General features: G+C 57.6%; 7 protein-coding genes across 7 annotated transcripts; 4 read left to right on the top strand and 3 right to left on the bottom strand.

Moving 5' to 3' along the window:
* Positions 1-536: 536 nt before the first annotated feature.
* On the top strand, positions 537-3,274 carry VTJ04DRAFT_3176 (uncharacterized protein; the record flags this gene model as incomplete). The annotated part of the gene is made up of 2 exons (XM_069361047.1): positions 537-2,087; positions 2,141-3,274. The coding sequence occupies 2 exons, from the start codon at positions 537-539 to the stop codon at positions 3,272-3,274; spliced, it is 2,685 nt and encodes an 894-aa protein (XP_069221697.1).
* A 7,264-nt stretch (positions 3,275-10,538) lies between these two features.
* VTJ04DRAFT_3175 (uncharacterized protein) lies at positions 10,539-12,335 on the top strand (the record flags this gene model as incomplete). Its single annotated transcript, XM_069361046.1, has 1 exon — positions 10,539-12,335. One exon carries the CDS (start codon positions 10,539-10,541, stop codon positions 12,333-12,335), a length of 1,797 nt encoding a protein of 598 aa, XP_069221696.1.
* A 1,304-nt stretch (positions 12,336-13,639) lies between these two features.
* Positions 13,640-15,380, top strand: VTJ04DRAFT_3174 (uncharacterized protein; the record flags this gene model as incomplete). Its single annotated transcript, XM_069361045.1, has 2 exons — positions 13,640-13,690; positions 13,773-15,380. The coding sequence occupies 2 exons, from the start codon at positions 13,640-13,642 to the stop codon at positions 15,378-15,380; spliced, it is 1,659 nt and encodes a 552-aa protein (XP_069221695.1).
* A 66-nt stretch (positions 15,381-15,446) lies between these two features.
* VTJ04DRAFT_3173 (uncharacterized protein) lies at positions 15,447-15,656 on the top strand (the record flags this gene model as incomplete). Its single annotated transcript, XM_069361044.1, has 1 exon — positions 15,447-15,656. One exon carries the CDS (start codon positions 15,447-15,449, stop codon positions 15,654-15,656), a length of 210 nt encoding a protein of 69 aa, XP_069221694.1.
* A 1,082-nt stretch (positions 15,657-16,738) lies between these two features.
* VTJ04DRAFT_3172 (uncharacterized protein) lies at positions 16,739-18,142 on the bottom strand (the record flags this gene model as incomplete). The annotated part of the gene is made up of 4 exons (XM_069361043.1): positions 16,739-16,745; positions 16,912-17,126; positions 17,398-17,862; positions 18,068-18,142. 4 exons carry the CDS (start codon positions 18,140-18,142, stop codon positions 16,739-16,741), a joined length of 762 nt encoding a protein of 253 aa, XP_069221693.1.
* Positions 18,143-19,307: 1,165 nt separating this feature from the next.
* Positions 19,308-20,629, bottom strand: VTJ04DRAFT_3171 (uncharacterized protein; the record flags this gene model as incomplete). Its single annotated transcript, XM_069361042.1, has 2 exons — positions 19,308-20,051; positions 20,129-20,629. 2 exons carry the CDS (start codon positions 20,627-20,629, stop codon positions 19,308-19,310), a joined length of 1,245 nt encoding a protein of 414 aa, XP_069221692.1.
* A 1,284-nt stretch (positions 20,630-21,913) lies between these two features.
* Positions 21,914-24,870, bottom strand: VTJ04DRAFT_3170 (uncharacterized protein; the record flags this gene model as incomplete). The annotated part of the gene is made up of 5 exons (XM_069361041.1): positions 21,914-23,167; positions 23,231-23,347; positions 23,406-24,444; positions 24,505-24,656; positions 24,721-24,870. The coding sequence occupies 5 exons, from the start codon at positions 24,868-24,870 to the stop codon at positions 21,914-21,916; spliced, it is 2,712 nt and encodes a 903-aa protein (XP_069221691.1).
* Between the last annotated feature and the right edge of the window lie 83 nt (positions 24,871-24,953).

Here is a 24,953-nt window from a genome sequence, read left to right as displayed (position 1 = left end):
GATTGGCATGTCGCAAGCAAAAGCTGGCGCGCTGCCCCTGACTGGCTTCAGCTCTCTCGCCCTGTCTTACCATCAACGACAACATCAACAACAGAGAGGGCGATCAGCTTGAGATAGGTACAGATAGAGGAGCACGACAAAAAATTCCAGGACGCCAAGCAAAGGTTCCATCATCTATCTTTTCGCCAGAACTCCCTTGGCAAACTCAATCATCTTAACGTTATTAAGCAACCAGACCGAACCTCATCTCAGCTTACCAGGGAACTGGTTCATCTCAGCTGCTTTTCGGTTGCGCCAAGGTTTCGTTGTTGGTTACTTATCAGTCGACGGGGTGCCCTCGATTCCCTGTTGTCAGAGCGCCCGATCCTCCCATCCCTCGTTTTGTTTTTTTCCCCGAGTTTTGCTCCATATTGACATCATCTGTTGTGCTCTTGAGAGATCAATTGGATCTCTGAGACGCGCAATCGCCTGTCTCCGACCACCTTGCGCACTTCCGGCATCCATCCTTGAACAAGCAACAACAAACCCCCTCTGCAATGGCCTCCCAACCCCCCGCGGGCACTGGCCCCGATTCGAGCCCGCCACGACAGTCCTCTCGCGACCAAGATACGACTCCCAACCCTTACGCGTCAGCCAGCCGTTGGCGCCATGTCGAGTCGAGCGCCTTCGCGCGCTACGAGGCAGAGCGCGGTTCGCGATCCGTGGGCGGCGGCCCCGTTGCGCGCGAGGCCGATTCCCGCGGCGCCGGCGTCAGCGACCTTGCTGACTTCCTCAACAAGTCTCGTCTCGATCCCAGCGAGATACGCGGCGGCGATGGCCCCGCCGATCGTCCCGTGACCCCGCGCCACAAGCCCCTCGTCGTCGCGGCCGGTGTTGTGGAACAGGAAGGCGAGCAGCAACAGCAGGAGCAATCGTTGGCCACGCTGGACGGAAAGGAGATCGCCTGCGGGCCGCTGCTGAACTATCGCCGTATGGAGAGAAATAAGTGGATTGGTAGCGTGCTGGTGGTGACGAGCGGTGGTGAGCCGGCGAAGCCTTCTTTCACGCCGACCTTGGAGTTGCGCCGGGCTGGTGGTGGTGGTGGTGACGACGGAAAGGCGCCGGCGCTGACTGTCCAGGGCGTTTGTTTGTACTCGGACGTGCGCAACACCTTCTGGAGGTTTGATCTGAGTGTGGAAATGGACCAGACGGCTGAGACGCGCTGGGAGTACGAGCTGCCTGATTTGCGATTCGCCAGCGCGACGAAGCCAAAGGTTAACCGGTTTGTGGTGCCCGCCGTGAACGAGTCCATGAGGATCATGTTCTTCTCGTGCAACGGGTTCAGCGTGGGCACCGACGAGGAGGCGTGGAGCGGGCCGGCTCTGTGGAACGACGTGCGCAGGAAGCACGAGGAGAGGCCGTTCCATGTCATGATCGGCGGCGGCGATCAGATCTACAACGACGGCATCCGCGTCTCGGGCCCACTGCAGGGCTGGTCCAACATCTCGAACCCAAAGAAGCGCAGGGACCATCCGTTCCCGGAGTCTCTGCGGCGCGAGTGCGACGACTACTACCTCAAGAACTACATTCGCTGGTATTCTACCGAACCGTTCGCTGCCATGAACGGTCAGATCCCGCAGCTGAACATCTGGGACGATCACGACATCATTGACGGGTTCGGCTCCTACGTCAACGACTTCATGAAGTGCGACGTGTTCAGGGGCATCGGCGGCGTCGCCCAGAAGTACTACATGCTGTTCCAGCATCACCTGCCGCCGCCGGCGTCAACCTACACCACCGATGCTGACCAGCACCAAATTTCCGCCTCCTACGTCCATCCCCCGATGCTCGAGTCCAACTACATTTATGGCCCGAAGCCGGGCCCTTATGTTGCGGAGCACTCGCACAATTTGATCACCAAGCTGGGCGCTAGGATTCTGTTTTTGGGTATCGATGCGCGCACCGAGCGCACGAGGCACCAGGTCAATTATCCGGAGACGTATGATGCTATTTTCACGAGAGTCAAGGAGGAGCTCTCGGCAGCAGCGGATGCGGGAAAGCCGTATAAGCATCTGATTCTATTGTTGGGCATTCCCATCGCATACCCTGTAAGTGGCTTCCAGAAAGGACAAGAGGGAAGAGCAGAACTGACAAGGTCCAGCGCCTCACCTGGCTCGAAAACATCTTCTCCAGCCCTGTCATGGGCCCGATGAAATTCCTGAACCGCCGCATCGGCTTCGGTGGCAGCTTCTTCAACAGCTTCGACGGCAGCGTGGATCTCCTCGACGACCTCGACGACCACTACACGGCGCGCACGCATAAGAAGGAGCGCAACTGGCTGATCGAGAAGCTGCAGACCATCAGCGCCTACTACTCTGTGCGCGTCACCATCCTCAGCGGCGACGTGCACCTGGCCGCGTTTGGGCGCTTCTACTCAAACCCGCGCCTCGGCGTCCCCATCGAGCAGGACTGGCGCTACATTGCCAACGTTATTTCCTCGGCCATCGTCAACAAGCCGCCCCCGGCCGCCGTCGCGAACCTGCTCGCCCGCAGGAACAAGATCCACCACCTCAACGCCGAGACGGACGAGACCCTCCTGCGCCTGTTTGACCGCGACCCGGGCGACGAGCCCAAAAAGGCCGCGTTCAACCAGGTCACCATGCCCTCGCGCAACTTTGCCGTCATCACCGAGAACTCACCCAACGAGGCGGCTCCGGCTGGAGCGGCTACGAACGGCACCGCCGTCGCTGCCGAAACCCCAGCGCCGGAGGGGTCCGCTCCCCTCGCCACCACGTCTTCGTCCTCCAACTCCTCCCCGCAGCAGCAGAACAAAAAGAAGGACGGCCACTACCCCATCCACCACGGCGAGGAGGGCTGCGGGACGACCCACCGCACGGCCGACCCCGCGCAGCACGGACGGCTGCCGGCCGCGGACGGGTCGCTGGATGTATGCATCTACGTCGAGCAGGATCAGCACAACCGCGAGGGCCGGACGCGCGGGTACGGCCTGAACGTTCCCGCGCTGGCGTACGACGGGCCCCGCCCGCCGAGCGTGGGGAGGTTTGTCCCCGCAGTGCATCATTTGCATGGCCATGTACACGGGCATGGGCATCATGGCCATGACCAGCAGGAGGAGGCGAATGGGGGTCAGAAGACGCATCAGAATGGGAAGGGCAAGGGTCACCAAGCCCAGGGGGACGACGGGTTGCTGAGGCCGGGGAGTGAGAGGGGGTTGAGGCCGACGAGTGCGAGTGGGAGGAGTGCGGTGAGCGGGAGGAGCGGGAAGACGAGGTGAGGTGGGTTGGGGAGACCTTCCTTGGGCAGGTAGGTGGATGATGAGGTTTGTGGTGTTTTGGAGAGTGGGAGGGCATCTATCTATGGATGGGAAAGATATCTGACTGGCAGATTGGATCAATTTGGGTTGGATGTTTTCAGGATCTTGGATACCTGATGGTTTGGACATCTATCTGATTTACTACATACTACTGCGGAAGATGGATACCCAGCTTTTTTGGATACCCCTCGTGTAGTAGAACTGAGTTAATGTAATGGGATATCGACCAGCAAGCTGCTTTTGTGACTCGTGTTGACCTGGGCCGGGCTGTTGGATAGGGTTGGGATCTCATGGGCGGTGTTGGATATCAACAAACACACCATCCCATGCCCTTTCCAGCTCTTGTCTTAACGTGGAAGGGCCTGGCTGACGAGGCTGAATAATATTTACGGGTTCGCTTGATCCTCTCCTTCCTTGGTCGTACTGGTTTACTGGTTTGAATCTTCGTCTTGAAGACGCCATGGGTAGGCACTCAGTCCTCGACAACCAAGAACCGCCAACCGGGATGTCTCTGACTCCTATTGTATGTCACACTCTCAGCCCAGATCCAATCTCAAGGTCATAGTACCATGCCTCCAAGTTCCCCATGATGTGAGTTCCTGTAACCATGGCCCCAGACAGACGACTCCCAGGCAATTCACCCTCCTTTCATGGGCTTGACTCTGGTGTTGGTCAGCAGCTTCAACACATGACAGAATAATTTCCCCTTTCATGCTTGTCTTCGAGCTCCCAACAAACCAGAGGGCACAGCCCGCTCTTGAGACAGTTACGCTTACAGGTTGTCTGTGTACTACAATCAATGCCACGACCGTCGAGCTGTGCCGCAGCGAGGAAGCGCCAACACCAGGCACGTCTCCGCGTACCTAGTAACACAAGGAGAGCGGGTAGCGCACGCAGGTCCAACTCGATGCAGTTGGTTGAGGGTGTGGTTGTTCATACAACTGAATGCAATAGGTATGTCGGAGGTGGAGACTCCTAGGTGACAGCAGCCTTGCTAGGAGGGAGGGAGATCGCCCGGGCATGGCAAGATGGGTGCTCGCAATCTAACTACGCATAAGCATCCAAGCAAGTCCACAAGGTTCAGGCAGGCTCTTCTCTTCATGCCATGAGCATGAATGGTTGTCAGTTAAGGGCTGATGAGAGAGACGCGACTCGAACAGAAAGAAAACACAAAACTCCAACTTGGTCGTCCGAGCGATGTCCCAAGACGTTGAGGTTCGATCGTATGTGAGTTACCCGCTCCGCAGGCGCCTACGCCACGAGACTGCGTGAACCGAGTTATGTGTTGGATCGGACCAGGAACAAGAAAGAAAGTCTTCTGTCGTGAGACGGGCTGACAGTAGGGTTGAGCATGCCAGAGTGCGCCGTTGGAGAATGTCATGTGATGTTTCGTTCTTGGTGGTGTGGTCTTCAGTTTGGAGGAGAAGGAGGATCCAAGAAGCATATTGTCTTTGCTACTGAGGTATCTACCTGTCTGGTAGGCATCTGGAACATTAGGTACCTCTCCGTGGCCTGTTGGTGGTAGCAGATGGACGATTGGAGTCGTGGAGTACATTGCCTGGTGTCTTCACAGTGTTGACTGAGACAACATCAGTCTCGCCACCATCATAAACTTTCTCCAACCCAGAGATCGCATACTCAGAGTCCCAAGCAATGAAATGAACAATAATACCGAGCCTTCTCCAGGCTGATCTCTTTACTCGGAGCCTCGCGATTAAACAAGGCGCTACAATTCCGTCATCTGCCGAAGCAGCCCACCATCACGGACCTCCTAGGTAGGCACCCTCGGTCTCATATTTCCCCCATGGTAGCACAGTACCGGAGGCAGCGTCAGCAAAGCCAGCCAACCGGGTATTGCAGCCCCAAAAAGACGGGATGTGAGGCCTGAGCTACACTAGGTATCGTGCCCCTCACTTCCTCTTCCACCCACACCCACCATGACCACGCCGTGTCGATGGCGCAGACGACTTGGTCAGAGGTTGCCATTGCCGACCGGATTTGCTGTGGTGCCGAACCCGCCCACATTACCTGCACATCCCGTCTGTCCATCCATCCATTCGTCCATCCATATTCCGCCAACTCGGGAGTCATCATCATCAACCAGCACGTTTATCACTTTGACGGAGAAGCTACGGCATGTCTGTCACAAGCCTGGTTGCGTCTGCTCCGCGCCAGCGAAATGCCGCAGTCAAATACGTACATACATACCACTGCTACGTACCTCACTGCTATAGTATGTCCTTCTACGGAGCGTGGTGGATATAGCAAGTCTCAGCCTTAAAACACCATATTATAGCCCCCTTCCCGCGCCCCTCCTCTGCCCGTTTGACAAATGCCGCGTCCCGCCCCGCACGTCTCCAAACCTCCCTCAGGTCGATGCTACGTCATGATGTCTCCAGACGGGATGGCAGGGCAGACAGACATGAGAGAATCGGTCCCGAGAATCCGTTTTCGAGTCATCAGGGGGAAGGAAGAGTGGGACACTCTGTAAGTCAGGTATGATGATGAGTCCCAGGCTGGTGCCTCATCCGTCCTTCGGACCTGGTTGGTGATCGGGGGCTCGGAGCGAAGATCATGCTTGAGCAGATTATTCCCCGGCATGAGATGATGGCAATCGCAAACGTTGGTTGGGGGAGAACATGATCAACCCAAGACGTCAGAAACAGCTGACCAGAAGATGGAGAAGAACAAAGCGCGAGGTCATGATGGAGGGGAGGACAGTGTGATGTCCAGCGATCCGATGACCCGGGAACAAGACTGTTTGCGCCATGGTGCGAGGTTCCTGACGAATACCCCGTAAGGGACGCCCTACATACAGCCTCATCAACGATAACCTTTTGTGCTCGCTCCCTTTGTTTTTCCCTCCCCTCCTGCCAGGAACCAAGTTCCAGCCCGGTAATGGACAGCCAGCCACACAACGCCAACGATCGATTCAGGATAGATTTTCATGGCGCTCGGTTGTATGTACTCGATGTGTCAGTGTACTGTATTAGTGGAGTTGGTTGCGCAGCGTTGAGGTGCCAGATATTGGACTGAATGAGACATGCACACTCTTTGCATCCCAATCCGGCGGGACACACACATCAAGCCTCGCCGGCTTTGGCTCGCCTCCAAAAAACCTTCCTGACTGACTCACAGAAAAGAAGGTGTGCGGTGAGATGATGGTAAGCCCAGCCAGGTGAGCTAGAAACAGACTTTGCTTTCTCTCTCACACACACCATCATTCATCTCATCGGAGCTTTTGTTTCAGCCCATCCCGCGCTGACAGCGAATCAGTGAACGTCCCGGCCTCCTCCAGACCACTTCCCACCGAGCCCAACGACACCCTCCACCTCCCAGATCCGGCACAAGCATGACGGATGACCCCGCCTGGTGAACCAATGATGGAACTGATGTGCCTGGGCTGGGCATGGGACTGCCGGAGCCCTCCCAGAACCATTACACAAGACGTATAACAAGGACTTGCTAACGTAGTGAGAAAAAAGGGGGGTTGGCAGTTAGTTTAGTTCCTGTGTAGGTATCACTGCGTAGTTAACGGGGGTCGTCGGTCAGGAGGTGTGGGTGACATGCAGCCCTACCGACAGCTTGCCCTACCCTATCCGTGTGAATAGCTTGCCCTATCCTTGTGAAGCTGAACGCCAATGTCTCACGTCACAGCAGCTCTGGACGATGTCATTGGCCTGTCTGTCAGGTCCCGTTGAACCTTAGATTCCTGGCCACGTCATGACGGAGGTGTGATCGGGGGAGGGAAGGACAGGAGAAGTGGCTACGCGGGGTGCAGCCTAGAGACCGGCCCGTGTTCATGGAAGATGGAGCAGAGCAGATTTGTACGCAGACCCGGAGACAGCACCGGGGATAAGTGAACAATAATACGCGATGGCGCGTTTTGAAGTATCCCGCCAACACAAACACCAAAACATGCCAAACGCGATTCTGCGACCGGTGATTGGCGATAAGCTTGTTTTTTGCTTTGGTTCTAAGTTTTAGTCGTCTGCAAGCAGACGAGGCCAACAGCGAGAAAGCAGTCTTGGCTTTCGGTGAAGAGGAGGGGTTTGCAGGAACCTATGAGTAGTACTAGAAGCGAGCTATGTCGGAGCCGGCCCGCGTGGGCCGCCTCGGGGATTATGCGAGGCAGGGAAGAAGCGAGCTCTACCAGACCAACTACAGACAGGTTGTGTAGCACAACCCGAGGACAATGTCCGGGATGTCTCGCTTGAGAGAGGTCGCTGGATGGGCTTGGTAGTTTGTAGAGTGTTTCTTTCGAGTCGCAGATTCAGGTCCATCCTGCCGTCGGATCTTTGTTCGCCTTCCCAGGTGAAAAAGATGAAGCGCGGGGGTGCTGGTGCTGAGCCTGAGAGATTTGAGACAGGCGGAGAGTTTGTGATGGGGAACGTCTGCGGGACTGGGGGTTTCGAGCCTAGTTCACCAGAGCATGAAAAGGTCCCGCAGTCCGGTGTTTGTGAGTGAATACCTCCTGTGGATACTATGTGCCAACATAGTGTAAATGGATGGGAGCCGGGAACTTGAAGCATCTACTAGGATGTACTCCGTAGGAGATGCTTGAGTGAATCAGTTTCTCCCAAAAGTAGCTCAGACGGTTCGCCGGATGAAACCAGCGAGTCGGAAAAGAGCTGAACATCGACGCTCTTGTTTTGTTGCTCATGTGTCGATCGCCCGTCCATCTTCCTGAGGAAGTCCATATCTTCTTCTAAGTTGTGAGCACGGACCTGCCCTGGGCGTGTGCTTGAGATACATTGCATGCGTGGCTGGTGAAGGACCTGCCTGTCCTCATGATCCTCATGAGTGAGTTGATGAGTTTAATGAAAGAATGGCCTGTCTCCCGCACCGCGCCTCCGGGCGTCTGCGCGCTTCTCTTCCGGGCGGCTGCGTAGACCATACAAGAGGTCCGCTAAGCGCAGACGTGAACAGCGGGTCATGGCGCAAGCGCACGGGGCGCTTTTTAATCCGGACAGTGGACGGCGGGTGCAGCGGATCAGTGAGAATCCGATGTGGGCAGATAAGAATAACGGCGCTGTTGATAGCTACTACCACCGCAAAGGAAAGGCGGCAGGGCCAACACGTGGTAAAAGGGCATCTCTGCCCATGTCTGATGCGACGGTGGTGTTGTGTTGGCGAACGTCGAGAAGAGCCTGTGTTCACTTTGCTGCGCTTGTGTTAGTGGAATGTGGAATTGCATTCTTGGCTGCTTCTGTTCTGGTCTGGGCTAGCGAGTACGAAACAGGGGTGGACACACATGATTGGACGATGAGCAGCCATGTTGTGATTGGTGGATGCGGTCGGTAGATGCCGTTTTCAAGGAACCTGGAGGAGCCCCTCCGCGCTCACTTGCCTCCCCGCGCTTGCCCCCGCTCTCCTGGAGGTGAGGTGGTTTCAGGAACAGGAAACCAAAGGCGACCACCATCTCTTGCTCCGACTGGCTGGCCGTGAAACCTGGAACAGTGTCCGCTTCTGTCCTTCACCGCTCCCCGAGTGCGGCCACTCTTGCGAGGCTTGCGAGGCAGGTTTGGCAGAATCTGATGCATGGCCCTGACCATCTCTTTTTCTTTCTTTCAGCGTTCACTTCATTCCATCAGACGGTGTGTTTGATGCCGATCTTTTGATGGGATGAGGGACCACCACCCCGCATCCATCTCAGCGGGAGTTCGGATTGCACGGATTGCACGGAGCACAGCACGGAGGAGAGAAACAGAAGTTTCTCTGGAAGCATGTCATCCGTCAGCACACCGTTACGTCTGCGGGTCATGTCATCTCACGACGACAGGAAAAAAGCAAGGTATGGAAGCATTTGAGTCGCATCCATGCGCATACCACGCCCGTTGCATGTCACCTTTCAATTTGGACATCTGCTTTTCTCGTTGGACGATGACAATGACAACGACGACAAGTGAACACCAGGTCCCCTCGACCGGCCTTGGCAGTTCGTCCAGAGCAATCTCATCCCCTGCTCCCTGTCTTCGCCCCCGCAGACCAAGGGTCAGGGCTTGCTGGATCGCCCCGAACTCCACGCTCCCTGGCCCAGGGCTGCCCTCGCGCCACATCTGCAAGCTCTTTGGCACACAGCACACGCCAATCCCTTCCCCGCCATCGACTCCAACGGAACAAGCTGCGCGTTTCAGACCGTCCATCTGCCGCTTGCAGATCGTCCTCCGTCACCGATGACAGTGAGCTTGCATTGTCGACTCGGCCTCTCGATTGGCAATGGCCGTGTCCAGCGCAGACACTCCTTGACAAAGCCCCGAATCTTACATTCCAGATTGTTACCGTGTTTGACTGCAGCAGATCTGCTTCCGAGTATTTTCTGCCTTGAGGAATCTGCAGCTTGCGTCTACTAGCGTCCCTAGCGCATGTGCAGATTGCAGACTGACACACACACACGCATTCACACTCTCTACCCATGTCTCTCCAGTCCCACCTCACGCCGCACTCCAGCCGTTCGACGGTGGATCGCGGCATGTCTTGTCGGCCTCGATATCGACGAACCTGGAACAGGCTAGCCCACCAGGTGAAGCTCACCTCAGGCACAGGACCCTCACCATTCCCGGCCACCGTAACCCACCAGCCCGTAACTAAGCTGTAATCATATCTGCTAGCTCGCCCATCGGAGGATATTTTTACAACTGGACATTCCAGTAGCATGGGGCTCGGCAGGGCACACACACACACATCCACACCTACTTACACACCTCCCTCCCTCTCCATCCGTCCATCAGGTACCACCTCACCTCCCTTATCCTTCCGTGGTGTGTGACCCCCAAAGTCCTGCAAAAGAGAGGGTCTTCCCGCTCGCCTGCCACTTTAGGACCTTGGACGGCATCAGGTAGCTCTTGATTGAGCTCCGTCATTTAAAATACAATTCTTAATTGTCCTTCGTTCCTCCAACTTTACTTTTTTGGTTCTTGCCGGCTCGATCCAAGGCCGCCGCCGTTGTGGCCCCGACTTGCTGTCCCGACTGCAACATCGATCGGGCAGCTTCAGCTTCAGCTTGATCTTCCTGTCTCTCCCTCTCATTGTCACTCTGAGGGAATCGTTTGAGCATCAACGTTGGTTCCCCTATTTTCTTGTCGACTTCATCATAGCTCGGGCTTCCGGACGAGATATTGCGTAATTGCTGCGATTTAGCTCTATCCGATGGCTTCTCCGCAGTAGATATGTGCTCTCCGGTTCACAGCTAAGACCCGAGACTTGATCTCGACCGAAATGCGCCATGCCCTGGTTGGAGTTACTGGTGTTGGCATTCTTGTCGACAGCATTACTCGGAGGCGTGGTTGAAGCGTGGCCGTCAAGCTCCTACCGGCTTCGGGGCCGCCGCAGCAACGTCGACGACGGGCAATCTCAACGGGGCTCGTTGCTACCAACAGGGTGGCTCGACTGGCCGCCGTGGATCAGGTCGATTTCAGAAACGACGACGGCAGCAGCAGCGACACTGACGCTCTCCAAGTCAGAACAGACCAGCTTGGACCCTTCGCCCACACCATTCACCACATTCACCATCACGGGGACTCCTTCGCCATCATCGGCTTCAACAGCGCTGCTATCCACCACTATACTCACATCCTCCTCTGTGCCTGATGCTGGAGTCATCGTCTCTTCGTCTCTGACGAGCACGGTAGAAGCTCCTACAATAACCGCTTCCGACACCATGTCCACTTCTCTCAGTTCCACCTTGTCAGAACCACCAAGCCCGACGGAACCCCTTAGCAACGATGCCTCGAACTCCAGCAGCATGTCAAACGACAACCGAATGCTCGGCATTGTATTAGGCTCCACGCTGGGAGGAGTGATTCTGCTCCTGCTCCTAGCTATCCTGTTTTACTGCCTCCGGCGGCGGCGAAGGAATCATCGTGGTCTCCGCCTCCCTTTCATTCCCCGTGGCGTCTCGCCCATCGACGATGATGAGATCGAGCGCTGGAAATCCCCTCGCGCCGAAAAGGCGGGCGAGGCAGGCCTGCCCACGCTGGTAGGCGATACTGACGTCGAGGCTGATGCCGCAGCGGCCGTTTTTCGCAAAGAGACCGGCCACACCAAAAACGCACCCTCCACCGCCAGCTCCGTCGTCGTCACGGCCGTGAAGAAACCGCCGAGCGTGATCATCTACAACAACCCTCCCTCTGCAACCATGGCTTCGCCTACGGGGCGTTACTCCACCGACGCCGAATCCCGCCCCTCCTTCCACCAACAACGCTACCACAACTCCGGCGGCGGTGGCGGCAGCAGGAAAACAAGCATGGACAAGTCCCTCCCACAAACCCCGATCCAAGCCCGCGCGCCGAATTCCCGCCCCGGTCTGACCGACGAGTCCGTCCCGGGTGATGATCCGTTCATCGTGCCGCAAAGCCCAAAGCGCGCGGCGGCGAGGCTGGCGAAACCCCCGCCGTTGAGCTTCGCGGGAGCGTTTGGCCCTCGAGTCCACCACATCAGAGGCCGAAGCTCGAGGAGCAGCACGCGGAGTTTTGCGGGGGATTATTCTTCCTTTTTCGCGACGGGAGGGATAGCGGGCGGCACTGCGGCAGCGGGGAGGGATCGGAACGGGTCCGAAGTGGAGCTGGCTTCTCCCGGGATGATGATGGGGCGGTATTCGCACGAGCAGGTCCGGACGGCGGGAGGAGGAGGACGGCAGAGGAGTAATAGTCACCACAACCACCACTATTACAATCACGATTATGACTACCAGCAGCAGCAGCAGCAGCAGCAGCAGCAGCGCCGGAGTCGGAGTCAGAGCCAGGGCCGGTCTTATTATCATCATTCGAGGAGCCGAAGCGGGAGTAACACGGGCGGGAACACTACGCCGCGGAGTTCCAGCGCCCCGAGGACGACGGGGCACTCTAGAGTGTACTCGTCGTCGTCGATCCCGCCGAGACTGTCGTTTGGGGAGGAGATGTTTGCGAACTTGGGGGGCCTGTGGCCGCCACCTGTGAGGGATCAGCAGCAGCAGCAGAAACAGCAACAAGAGCGGCAGGAGAAGAGAGGTGAGGAGCAGGAGATTGGAAGGGCTATTGGCTAGCCGATTTATGGTCTCCGGTCGTTATCGATTAGTTTCTTTTTGTTGTTCAACTCGAGGGGTTGCTCGCTGGATATTCGAGCAGCAGCAGCGAGCATGTCCGGTTTTCATTGACTTTAAGGGAAACATGATCAAAGGGACCAGGATTTGGGTCATGGATGGCGGTGTTGAGCGAGGTACGGAGTATGAGGTCATGATGGATATACCCCAGCATGGAAGGTTGTCATGTAGGATAGGGCACCTACATAGGTAGTGTCGGCGTTCATGTGTCTGCCTGACGGCTTGGATTGATTTCTTTGGATCGAAGGTCATTTGATATCATACCCAGATATCTATCTATAAATATGTGTTTGTAGTTTGTTGGACATGGAGTGGTGATGATGCTTGAGTTGACTTGGTGGATTCGAGGAATGACCTTACCACTAAGTAGTTAAGGCTGGGGCCATTCATTCGTAGTCTCGACGGTGAAAGTCACTGTTACCTCAATCCCCGAGTTCTAGGCCATCCTTTGTACTCTTCTTCACGTTTCCAAAAACCAACACTGTTGAAAGACCAGCAACGGCCACAGAGGACAGGGAAAAGTCAACAAATGGGTGTTGACCTGGCAACGTGCAGTCTCCAACCACAATGCCTCAACCATTCCAAATGCCAAACCGTCACCAGAACTCAAGCACTAGCGCAAGCGGGTTTCGTGACCCCCCTTTGCTATGCCTACTGCGTGGTCTCGCTGCTGACGTGCGATGTCGGCCGGGTCTCGTGATCACAGCTTCGGCAGCAGGAGGAGTTGGAGAGCCGTGGAGCCCCACAAGCCGGCGTTGATAAGACCCGGCGGATCTTATCGGCCCCGGCTTGGCATGCCGGATCGAGCGGCGATTGGCCAATGCAGGACACGCCGGCAGCTGTGACGCCAGCCAAGACGTGCGTAAAGCCGTGGAAAAGCGACGCAGCAGCCGGAGCGGAGGTTTGAGGTTGGCTTCCCTGCTTCTCTCAAGAACAGCCGGTATATGTCCAGAACAATGGCCGGAATCATCAGAGTCAGGAAAGGAAGTGACAAACATCAGACGAGGCACACGAGCTCTGCGATTGATTGATTAAGTAACACAAGTTGCCGATCCAACCCGCCCATCCATTTCCCTCTCTTACATAAGGAAAACAATACGTGCCAGCCCATCATGGCAACCCGCCACCTCCGCATCCTGTCATCACTGCCCAAGGGCATTCCAAGAGCCATATCCTCTGCCTCTAGGTCCAGGTTATTATTGTTGAACTCTGCAACGCGGCTCCAGACAAGAACTCCAGCGGCAACCATGGCCACCATCGCTTCATTCAAGATCCCCAAGGTGGCTAATGAGCCCAATGTGAGTGTCCTTGAGTCTCTTCTCCTCTAGTCTTGATTCATTGCCCCTGAAGTCCACGACTTGACTAACCTAGAACCCGCAGCATCATTATGCCAAAGGCTCACCACAGCGAGCCGGCCTGACGTCCGCCCTTGAGGCTCTCCAAAAAAAGGCCCCTCTGGAAGTGCCACTTGTCGTTGGTGGCAAGGAGATCAAAACCTCCTCCATCGGCACGCAGCGAAACCCGGCCGACCACAAGACCGCCGTCGCCAACTACTCTCGCGCATCTCCCGAGCATGTCCGTGCCGCCATAGACTCGGCCTTAGCCGCAAAGGCCAACTGGGAGTCTCTCCCCTTCGCCGACCGCGCCGCCATCTTCCTCAAGGCCGCCGACCTGATCAGTACAAAGTACCGCTACGAGCTCATGGCCGCTACCATGCTCGGCCAGGGCAAGAATGCCTGGCAGGCCGAGATTGACGCCGCCGCCGAGCTGTGCGACTTCCTGCGCTTCAGCGTCCAATATGCTGAGGAGCTCTACGCCCAGCAGCCAGTCCACCACTCGCCCGGCGTGTGGAACCGCGTTGAGTACCGTCCGCTCGAGGGGTTCGTCTACGCCGTCACCCCTTTCAACTTCACCGCCATCGCTGGCAACCTCCCCGGATTGCCCGCCCTCCTTGGTAACGTGGTGGTGTGGAAGCCTAGCGATTACGCCATTGCGAGCAACTGGCTGCTCTACAACATCCTCGTCGAGGCCGGCCTGCCACGCGATGTCATCCAGTTCGTGCCGGGCGACCCAGAACTCGTGACGCACGAGGTCCTTACCCACCGCCTGTTCGCCGGTTTGCACTACACGGGCAGCACGGCCGTCTTCCGTAAGCTGTACGGCCAGATCGGCGCCGGCGTAGCTGAAGGCCGCTACCTGTCGTACCCGCGCATCGTCGGCGAGACGGGAGGCAAGAACTTCCACCTGGTCCACTCGTCAGCCGACATCGAAAACGCCGTCGTTCAGACGGTCCGCGGCGCATTCGAGTACCAAGGCCAAAAATGCAGCGCCACCTCGCGCCTCTACGTCCCCTCGTCCATTTGGCCCACCTTCCAGGCCCGTCTCGTCGAGGAAACCAAGAAGCTCACCGTCGGGGAGTCTTGGGACCATCGCCATTTCATGGGCCCCGTCATCCACGAAGCTTCCTTTGACAAGCTCGCCCGCGTCATCGACGAGGCCAAGACGGACTCGGACCTCGAGCTGCTCACGGGCGGCACATATGACAAGTCCAAGGGCTACTTCATCCAGCCCACCATCTACCGCGTCCAGTCCCCCGACCACTGGCTCTTCTCGCGAGAGCTGTTCGGCCCAATCCTGGCCGTCTACGTCTACGACGACAGCGAAGATCCTGTCGGCGCCTTCGCGCGCGCCTGCGAGCTGGTCGACTCGGCCAACGAGTACGGCCTCACAGGGTCCGTGTTCGCTTCGGACCGGGCCGCGATCCGCCTGGCCGAGGACAAGCTCCGCAACGCGGCGGGCAACTTTTACATCAACTGCAAGAGCACGGGCGCGGTGGTCGGGCAGCAGCCGTTTGGCGGCAGCCGGGCCAGCGGGACCAACGACAAGGCGGGCAGCATTAACATCTTGACGCGCTTTGTGAGCATCAGGAGCATCAAGGAGGAGTTTAACGCTACGACGAGGGTGGAGTATCCCAGCAATGAGGTTTAGTAATGACAAACGATGGCGGTTTGGGAGGGGAGGGCGATCAAACCATGGCTTGGCGAGAGTGGGCTGATGGGAGTTATGCTTTTGGGTTTCTGTCTTGCATCTTCGGCGTTTGGTGTTTGTTTCTTGTTTCAAGCCGGCATGTTTCTCCTGCGTATCACTATTATCATGATCGAGGAAGTTCGTATCGATGTCCAAAGCAAGTCACCTTCGCAACCCGGGTCTTCACATGAGAAACGATGTGATGGTATAGACGAACCAGCAATATTCATTCCCTGATCTACCAAAACCGTTACAACCAAAAACCTCTTTAAACTTAACAATGTGCCCAAACCATGCGCCTTTTCCCAACTCCCCTGTGCGTGTGTACGTACCATGCTCACTGCTGCCCATTTCCTTCTTCGGTTTCCGCCGGCCCCGGTAACTGCGCGTGTTGCTTCTCCAGAGATGAAGCCGCATCGTCGCGCAGCCCCGCGTCCCAGAGAACCGGGTCCGCGGGTGGGACGGGAACAGAAACAGAAGGGGAAGAAACAGGAACAGAAGAAGCCGGTCCGCCGCCACCACCACTATTGCTTGTCGTTAGTAAAGCTTCCTCCTCTTCCTCTTCCTCTTCCTCCTCGTCAACATCTCCTATCTTCGTAACTCCCCCACCATCTGTCGTCGTCCTTATCGTCATCGCTTTCCCTCCAGAAACCCACCTCCCAACAACATCACCTACTCCCTCGACTGCACTCCAACTCACCCCTGCCTGCTGCTGCTGTTGTTGATTGTCATGCCATCCGAACCCAGAACCATACCCGGATCCAAAAGAAACGGATGCCGCGGTAGAAAGGAAAGGAGTCGAAACCAAACTGAACGTCGACGCCCTACCCGCAAGGAACCCCAACAAGAACCCCGCCAGCGCGATCGCTAGCGCCACAGCCGCCGTCAGCGAGGGCGAGACCTCGCGGTCCACCCACCGCCGCCGCAGCCGCAGCTTGCCGAGGCGCATGTGCGCCAGCTCGGCGTAGTCCTCCTCGGCCGGGTCGTAGTCGACCCAGTCGTCTTCGTTGTCTTGATAGCTTGAGGCAAGCTCTTGCTGATGCCGGCCGGGGAGGGGGAGGAGACCGCGCCAGTTGGCGGGGTTGAAGTTGAAGGGCAGGTGGTAGCCTTTGCCGAAGCCGAAGAACCACCATGATGGTTGGTTTTGCCGTTCGCGGGCGTCGAAGCGCAGCTCGGTGGACGTAGACGGGCGTTTGGAAGGGTTGTTTTCGATTCTGGGTTTGGGGAGGCGGAGAGGCAGGCCGAAGGCGAGGTGGTTGGTGATTTGTCTCAGGTAGGTAGGCAAGTTGGAGAGGAGAGAGATAAGGGGAAGTGGATGTTTATTGACTTTTAGGGGTAGGGGAGAAAGGGGGATAAGTCAGCCCGGGATCTTTGTTTTGTTTGGTTTTTGGTTTTGTTTCTCGACCGGGACGATCGTAGATGCGTGTGTGTGTGTGTGTGTGGAGGATGTGATGAATGTGCAATTTAGGGATGGTATAAGGGGAATACTCACAGGAGGGTCAGCGAGACGTCACCCTGCAGGCGCGCCTTGAGCTCGAGCTCGACATCGAGGTTCAAACCGAGCTGGAGACGGACCGGCTTGGTGTCAGCGAGACGCGGGAGGATGGCCGGGTCCGAGAGACCGCCGCGGGCCAGCTGCTTGTTGTTGCGCCTGCGGCGGCGGCCGCGCGAGTCGACCGACGAAGCCTCCGAAGCGGAGTCATCGAGCTGTGTCGTCGTTCAGAATCCGTATTCTCATGAACTCTCAGGGGGGAAAGGGGTGGAAACGTAAAGACACCGGAGACTCATCATGAGGATCGAGAACCCCAGCGGCGGGAGGAATAGGCTAGAGTGTAAAAGGGGGGAGAGAAAATACCTGACGACGCAAGTCAGCCAAAAGCTTATCCTTATCCGCCTCGGCGGGAATGACGCTGGGCACGGGCCGGGCCGGATCAGGCCGGACCGAGGTGCCGGGAAGGCTAGGAAGGGGGGTAGCAACCTTAGGCATGAGCGGGTTGGGAGCGGCCATTTTGTCTGGAGAGTAAGACGACGTGTACGTCTGGTAGATGGTGATGAAGGAGATGTCCTGGAGGACGGTGTGGGCGTTGTTCGCAAAGAAGACCGGAGGTCGACGCTTGCGAGCGTTGGTGAGGGACTCTTGGACGAGCCGAAGGGGACGGGCCTTGGCGGAAGTGAAAACGGTCCTCGGCTTGTTGGACGGCGGAGGACTGGGGCTACTGCCGGAACCGGGCGCGGCGGCTGGTTGCGGAGGAGTAACCTGGCGGCGGTGTCCTAAAGACGGAGAGTCCGCGGGAGCAACGGGGAGGATACGCGGCCGGAAAGAGACCGAGCTCTGACGGCGGCGGTGTTGCTGGAAGTCGGCCGGGAACGGCGGGAGAGTGCGGGGAGTGGAATTAGGATTAGTCGAAGACGGCGAGAAAGAGACCTGGCTGCTTTCTGGCCGCTTGACGGGAAGGCGAGGAAAGGCACAAAATAAAGAGGATGATCGTTGACGATTATTGTCCGCGCTGCGGAGATCAAGAGATGAATCCCGGACTGCCAGAGCCGTGGGGAATTCGGAGAAGGGAAGTGCTCGAGAGGCTGTGGATTGCTGGTTGGTGAGAGAAAGATCCCGTCGAGGACCGGACGAGAGAAGCATGCTTATATACTATTATGCGGCTCGAGTCCCCGAGGCCCCTCCGAGATGCTCGTGCTAGTGTTGGATCGTAGCGTCGTGTCCCCATAGCCGTGGTTAGCATGCCCCCTTGTTGAAACAAGTGTCCAAACAACCCGCTCCTCGTTGTTCCGCTGCCTGGCCGTCGCCCGAAGCCCAGAATCGGCCGGTTTTCGTCTTATGGGGCATTCCCAACATCCCAAGCCCACCCTGTCAAGCCCGCGGCCGTGCCCGGTGTTGGGAGCCGGAAGTGTGTTCGGTCAGGGGTATCACGTGACCCGCAGGGAACAGGGTCGCAGCCAAGACAGCGCTGGCCGGGAGCTAAGGAGCTACGCGAAGCTTGTAACGAAGCATCTCCAACGGCCCCTCGTACGATAATGCTGTGCAGCACGGCGGGCCTGAAACAGTCGTGTCCCCGACTCGGACCCCGGCTACAGATCCCATCAGATCTACCTACTACACTAACTACCCCAGAAAGACGCAGGGCGACGCGGAGCGACACAGGGATGTCGCGGAGCGGGCGAATCAGGACGCCGCCCGGCTCAACGCTGCCGACGACATGGAGCCATTCTTTCGAGAAATCACCTGTTTGCCCTGCGCTCCGACCTCCAGCGTCGCCGGTGCTGACACCTTCAACCCGGCACTGCGTTGCAGTGTTGACACTTGAGCCGGCGATCCCCCTACATGGTCGAAGACTGTCTACTACACAGGTAGGGCCCAGAACGAGCTTCCTCTTACCCCAAGCGTCCCAAATTGGCGCCATCTTAGGGGCCAAATAGGATCACCATAGCGGCGGCTGTCACCGTGTTGTTGTCTCGAGGGGGCTGGAGGACAAAATATGAGGCCGAGAGGGACAGTTTGGTTGCGGCTGTCTGTGTCAATAAACCGTTTCGGCCGGATGTTTCAACAAGCCCAAATATGGTCCGACCCGCGTCGCGCGAATGTGTGCACGTACATACATACATACAGTAGTACGGAGTACATACACCTTCTAGAATCACAGACAGGCTCGTAGCCTTCCAGGGCTGAACCGACCTGACAAGCGACTTGACGTCTGTGTGCAAGCGAAAGGGGCCAACATATCCGGGGCTCTATCCTTATTACTCTTTCCGATATCAACGTCGAACGACGACAGCGGCGGTGACAACCGCAACGCAACCTCGCAATATGCCCCAACCCTACCGCAACCCCGGCCAACATGTCCTGACAAGGCAGCTCAGGGAGGTACTTTCCCCCTAGTATGTACTCAACAAGTCCTTCACGCTTATCCCTCTCGGCGGTGGCGGTGGTGGTTGTGGCCCAGCCGTGGCCGCTGCCATGCCAGCACTGGTATTGTTCCTACTCCTAGCAGTGGTTCTCCTGTCCGTCTGATTCAACATCAACAGCGCCGCCGTAGCCTCCTGGTCTCCGGCATCCGTCCGCGGCGCCAGGGCTGGGCTGGTTAAGGCTGAGCCGAACGCCGGCAGTGGATGATGATGTGGCGGCAGCAGCGCATTCGCTAATGCCTCTGCGGAGCCCAACGCGCTGCTGCCGAAATAAGGCGAGGTTGATGCCGACGTTGTGTAGTAGGTGTTCATTTCTCCCCCTCCTCCTCCTCCTCCTCCTCCTGCTGCTGCTGCTGCTGCTGCTGCTGCTCCTGTAGTTGGTGTTGGTGCTGAGTGGTACTCGGTTCCCGCGGCAGACGAGAACGAGTAATGGCGGGAGGAGGTGTCGTTCGGTAGTATCGCCGGGGACGACGCGGACGGGGCCTGGGTTTGGTCGGTGAAGGCCGGGAGGAAGGCCGGGGAGGGTAAGCCAAATGTGACTCCCTCCGGGGCATCCATTGGCATATCCGTGGGGGAGTGGGTACTCATGGCTGACGTTGTTGTGGCGTGGCCGGACACATCGGTGTCCACTTTTTCTGCTACTGCTCCGGCAGCGCACTGGGCCTTGAGCTTTTCAACACAGTCCTCGAGATACTTGATGTATTCGATGGAAGCCTGGTTGGAAACATGTTATTGTTAGTCGGACTGGTGGTCCCTTGAGTTTCTGCCATGGTGTCACGGTGAAGACAGACCTGCAATATGGCCAGCTTGTGCATCTCTCCGGTGCAGGCCGGGATCATGCTCTTCAGCACCGCAAACTCCTCATTCATCTTGGACCGCCGGCGGCGCTCGATAAGACTGTGGGCCGTCTTCCTGGCCGCCTTCTTACCCGCGGCGCTCGTGGGTCCCGAGTTGTGCTTTCGCTTACTCCCAGAAGAGCTCGTTGACGTCGTCGCGGTGGAGCCCCTGGGCCCGGCCACGGGCGTCACCGGGCGCGTTTCCTCGCGGGGCTTCATCTGGATGATCTTGCGAGAGCGGGTAGGCGGTGGAGGTAACTCGAAAGCATCCTTCAATGTGTTGGCCGCCGAGGAACTCTTTCGACGTGGCCTTGCCATGTCGTTGTCGCTCGTAGAACCGGGCAAGGCTGGGGGTGGCAACTCGAAGGCCAGCTCGATGGAACCCATGCTCGGCCCTTCGTGACCCTTGATGTCGGTTGAGGATGCCGGAGTCGGCAGTTGTGTTGGCCGTGGCATTGCTTGTTTTGCTCAAGTGAACGCCAGATAACAAGGACAAGAGTTGAGAAACAAGGGGTGGCCGAGGCCAGTCAGTGCCGACGGGATAAATGGGGGTGAAGAGTACACGACACGGGAAGAACTGAGCTGATCACTGCATGGTAAAGACGGCATCCGTAGTCCCAAGGAGGCTCAAATCAAGAACGAGCAAGTAGAAGGTTTCTCAGACAGCCCTGGGGTGTTCCATGGCCAAATATAATAACTTAGATGACCCGGGCAAGAAATGAGCCTCAGAGATGACTGACAGACATTCACGGGAAGCGGGGGCATCTAGCAACGCAGACTAATAACTGCTTTCAGAGGACAGTCTCGATCGGCGAGGTCGCAGCATTTCCTTGAGTCCTGGGAGATAACTATTGCTTGGGCACCTTGCTGGTCGCGTGCTCTGCTGCCATGGAAGCACGAGGTGGAAATCGTGCAGATGATTGGCTTGCTTGGTACTTGTGCTATGCTGGGCGTCGACATGACGACAAAAAATCGGGGGAAAACAGGGGTTACATTGACCGGCCAAAGCACATATTTTGTCCGGAGATAGTTGTTCTCGCACGTGCTCCTTTGGAGAGTGAAACTTGGTGATGGACGTCGTTCAGAAGCGGAACCACGCCTTGCTCGGCCCCCATTTGACCAACAGGACAACTCAAGACATAAACATGGTATATATCTTGCTTATGTGAGCACCAAGGTTTATGTCTACTTAGGCAGCACCTTGAGACAGTACCAAGTACTCAACATGGTGGTCTCGGCGAACTGATACTAAGATGAGATCCAAGTCCTTCAAGCCAACCTCAAAATTCACGAGGACCACGGAGCACAGCAGCAAGCAAGGGATGATTCGTTCAACATTGTTCAAATTTCTATAGACACTTAAATAACTCAGGACGCCAAGGGAGACGAGCAGAACACACAACAAGCCAGGAGCCGAATGACCAATGCCAGCAAAGGAGGGTGTGAATAATCGCTGCTGCTGTCTTCCCCGTGCTTCTCTGTTCCCGCACCACATTACGAAACATACAACAACGTCCCTCCGGGCATAAGAATTCGGAAGAAGCAAATCTTACTCCACAGCCACTGGGGTTGGGTTATGGACAAGACAACGCGGAAGACAATGCAATGAGGAGAAGGGGGGAAAACGCGTACCGATAAAAATGGTCAGATCCCGCATGCCGTCGTGCCTCGCCTCCCAGCCCCATTTCGGGGCAAGAAGCAGAGCAACGACGACTGGAAACCCAACATTTGTCCGTGGCCTCAATCTTCCTCAATCTCCCCCTCCTCACTCCCAGCCCTAACACTCTGGCTCCTACTAGGTGGCCTTTCACCACCCGTAGAAGCAGCACCAGCCTTCTCGCCAGCTTCATCCAACTTGACCCTCTTCGCGGCATGCTTGCCCTCCCCATCCTCCTCCGCAGGCCTGGGCCGGGTCTTGCCCGTGACCGACGATGCCGAGCTCGGAGGTGCGGGTGGCCGCTCGTCGCCGTAAGGAAGCTCATCGACGTCCCGCTCGAGGATGCGCCGGCGGTAAAGACGTTCCCGATCCTCTTCGCGGGAGCGGCGTTCGCGGTCGTAGTGGTTAGGTTCATCGCGCTCCAAACTGCGCCGCGAGAGAGGAGGGCCACGGCGGTCGTAGTCGCGGTCGCGGTCGCGGTTGCGTGAGCGTGAGCGGACACGGTCGCGATCACGGTCTCTGTCACGTTCGCGGTCTCGGTCACGCTCACGATCACGATCTCTCTCCCTATCCCTGTCTCGCTCGCGGTCACGTTCGCGGTCACGTTCGCGGTCACGATCACGCTCACGATCGCGATCGCGATCCCGGTGGTCGCGATAGTCCCGACGATCACGGTCCCTGTCACGATCCCTCTCACGGTCACGATCGCGGTCGCGGTCGCGATCCCGATCCCGATCCCGATCCCGATCTCTGTCATGGTCGCGGTCTCGGTCGCGTTCCCGATCCCGATCCCGTTCGCGTACTGAGGCTGGGGATCGGCGATCGCGATCCGGCAGCAAAACGTCTGCCGCGGCGCTGGTCTTGCGGTAATTCCGCTCCCTCTCCGCCACCGCATGACGCCTCTCGGCCTCATACGAGTCACGCTCCGGGCTACGGCTGCGCCGGAGGGGCGGAGGGCTGCGGCTCCTGACGGAACGGGCACTGCTGCGATGCGATCGCTCACCTCTGTCACGATAGGTATCTGCGGCTCCGGCGCGGTCGCGGTCACGGTCGCCACGATCGCGGCGGCTGCCTCGCTGGCGTTCTTTTTCGGCCTCTTCCTCCTTGTCGCGGAGGCGACGGATGTACTTTTCAAAGGCGCCGCGGCGGGCCTCATCAGAACCGATGGCCTGGAAGGCGGGGACGTGGGCCAGGCGGCTGCGGACCTGCTCGTATGTGTCGTTGACGGTGATCGGGGGATCCATCCGCTTCATATGCGCGCGGAGCTCCTCGAGGGCGCGACGCGTCTGGCGGTCGGTATGTCTGTCATCGTCCGGACGCTTCGCCCGCTTTTGAATCTGGAGAGAGAAGTGTGAGATGGATGTTGACCCGATTCGCAAGGTTGATAGATAGAAACTTACCCGCTCAAAAATAAGCTCCAAAACATCGCGTTCAATGTTAGCTGTGCGGCGATCATCTTTGAGGACTGACTCGAACTCTTCAAAAGTGGTCTTGGGAGTGACCTCGAAGCGTTTGTCCTACTCGGATGTCAGTATTCAGGGTTCAGCCAGCTGGGGAGATAGCAAAGAAACTCACCTCAATAACATCAAGGACGTCGTTCCTGGTGCTCCGGAGAGCACGTTCCTCTTCCTCGACGATGTCCCAGAACAGCTCCATGGCGGTGGACCCAGGCAGGCCAGCCATGGCCAGGTAGCGCTCGTCAGACTGAATGAGCGGGTAAATGGTGGACCACTTGGTACCAGCCTTGATCTTGCCCGCCTTCCTCAATTCGGAGAGCAGAGCAAGGAAGTTGTCGCGAGCCTTGCGCTCGCGCCGCAGCTTCTTGTTCTTCTCTTCCTGCAGCGAGTCATTGAGCTTGCGCTCCAGGGCCTTGACGTGGTTCTGGAAGACGGTCAAGACGTCGTACTTTGAGAGGGACTTGTACTTCTCGTCTTTCTGGAAAGGGGCGGTGCTCTGGATGATCTCCTGGGCCTCGGACCAGCGGGTGTAGGGCTCCAGGTTGAGGGTCGGCAGCAGCTCGATCAGGCCGTCCATGGCGCTCTTACGCTGGGCTACCTGCTGCTCCTTGTGCGCCTTCCTGAGATCGGCAATGTAGTCCTCGAACAGCTGGCGGCGCTCATTTTCGTCATTGGTAGAGCGGAAGATGGTCTCACCCTCGATGATAGGACGGGCTGTCTTCCAGCGCGTGTAATGCTTAATCTCAGGGTGGCTTCGCAGCATGGTGGCAAAGTCGGCACGGAGCTTGGCCAGCCTTTCCTTCGCACGCTCTTGGTCTTGAGCGATGACATCCTTGCAGTACTTCTCGAAGGCGGCCTTCCTCTCGCGAGGGTCCTTAATGGCACGGAACTGCGGGTCTTTGACGGTGGCGCGGATGGTTTGCTCCCATGTCCAGTGGGGCTGGACGCCGCTGCGACGGAGAAGTTTCACGAAGGCGGCCTCAGCCTCCTCGGGGGTGGCGTACTCGGGGTCGTTCGTGGCGGGGACAAAGGCCTGGGCCTGGACGTTGGTGGCCGATGTCAGCTGGCGAGACTCACCAACAGGCTCACGATGGTCACGGTGATGGTCGGCACCTCCAAATCCACCGTGATGGGCAGTGTGTGGTGTGGCCGGGGTTCTGCGGAGGCATTGAGTTAGCAAACATGATACGGGCAAGGCAGGAGGAGGGTAAGCTTACGCTGGGGTCGTCGGAGTGCCTGTGCCGCCAGCAAGAGCCCTCTTGTAGACCTCAGGCATCTCCCACGAGCTCTGCTTGGTCTCGGTGTTGTACCAGTACTTGCGGCCGCCCTCGGCCGTGTATTCTTTCCATGGCTGGTTGGCAAGCGCGCGCTGCAGACAGGGCAGAGGGTTAGCTGACTGGACATCCATCCCATCAAGGGACAGCGACACATACCTCGGCCGGGGTCATAAGCTCCTCGGGCTTGGTCCACTGCGTGACCTTGGTCAGAGTGTTGTAGTAGTAGATTCGACCATCCGGGGTGCGGTGCTCTTGCCAGGCGCCCCCGGAGGGCGGCGGCGCATAGGGCGCGCTCATTCCGTTCATCGTATCCGAGGTCGGCGCAATGAACTGAATGGTTGTAGGTGTGGTTCCGGGTTGCCGGAGGGTTTTCCGGGCGATGGCGAGGG

This window comes from Mycothermus thermophilus (genome assembly GCF_041956435.1).
Source record: "Mycothermus thermophilus strain CBS 625.91 unplaced genomic scaffold VTJ04scaffold_2, whole genome shotgun sequence".
Lineage (NCBI taxonomy): Eukaryota > Fungi > Ascomycota > Sordariomycetes > Sordariales > Chaetomiaceae > Mycothermus > Mycothermus thermophilus.
The sequence above is the reverse complement of the archived record's forward strand: the minus strand, read 5'-3'. Positions and strand labels throughout refer to the sequence as shown.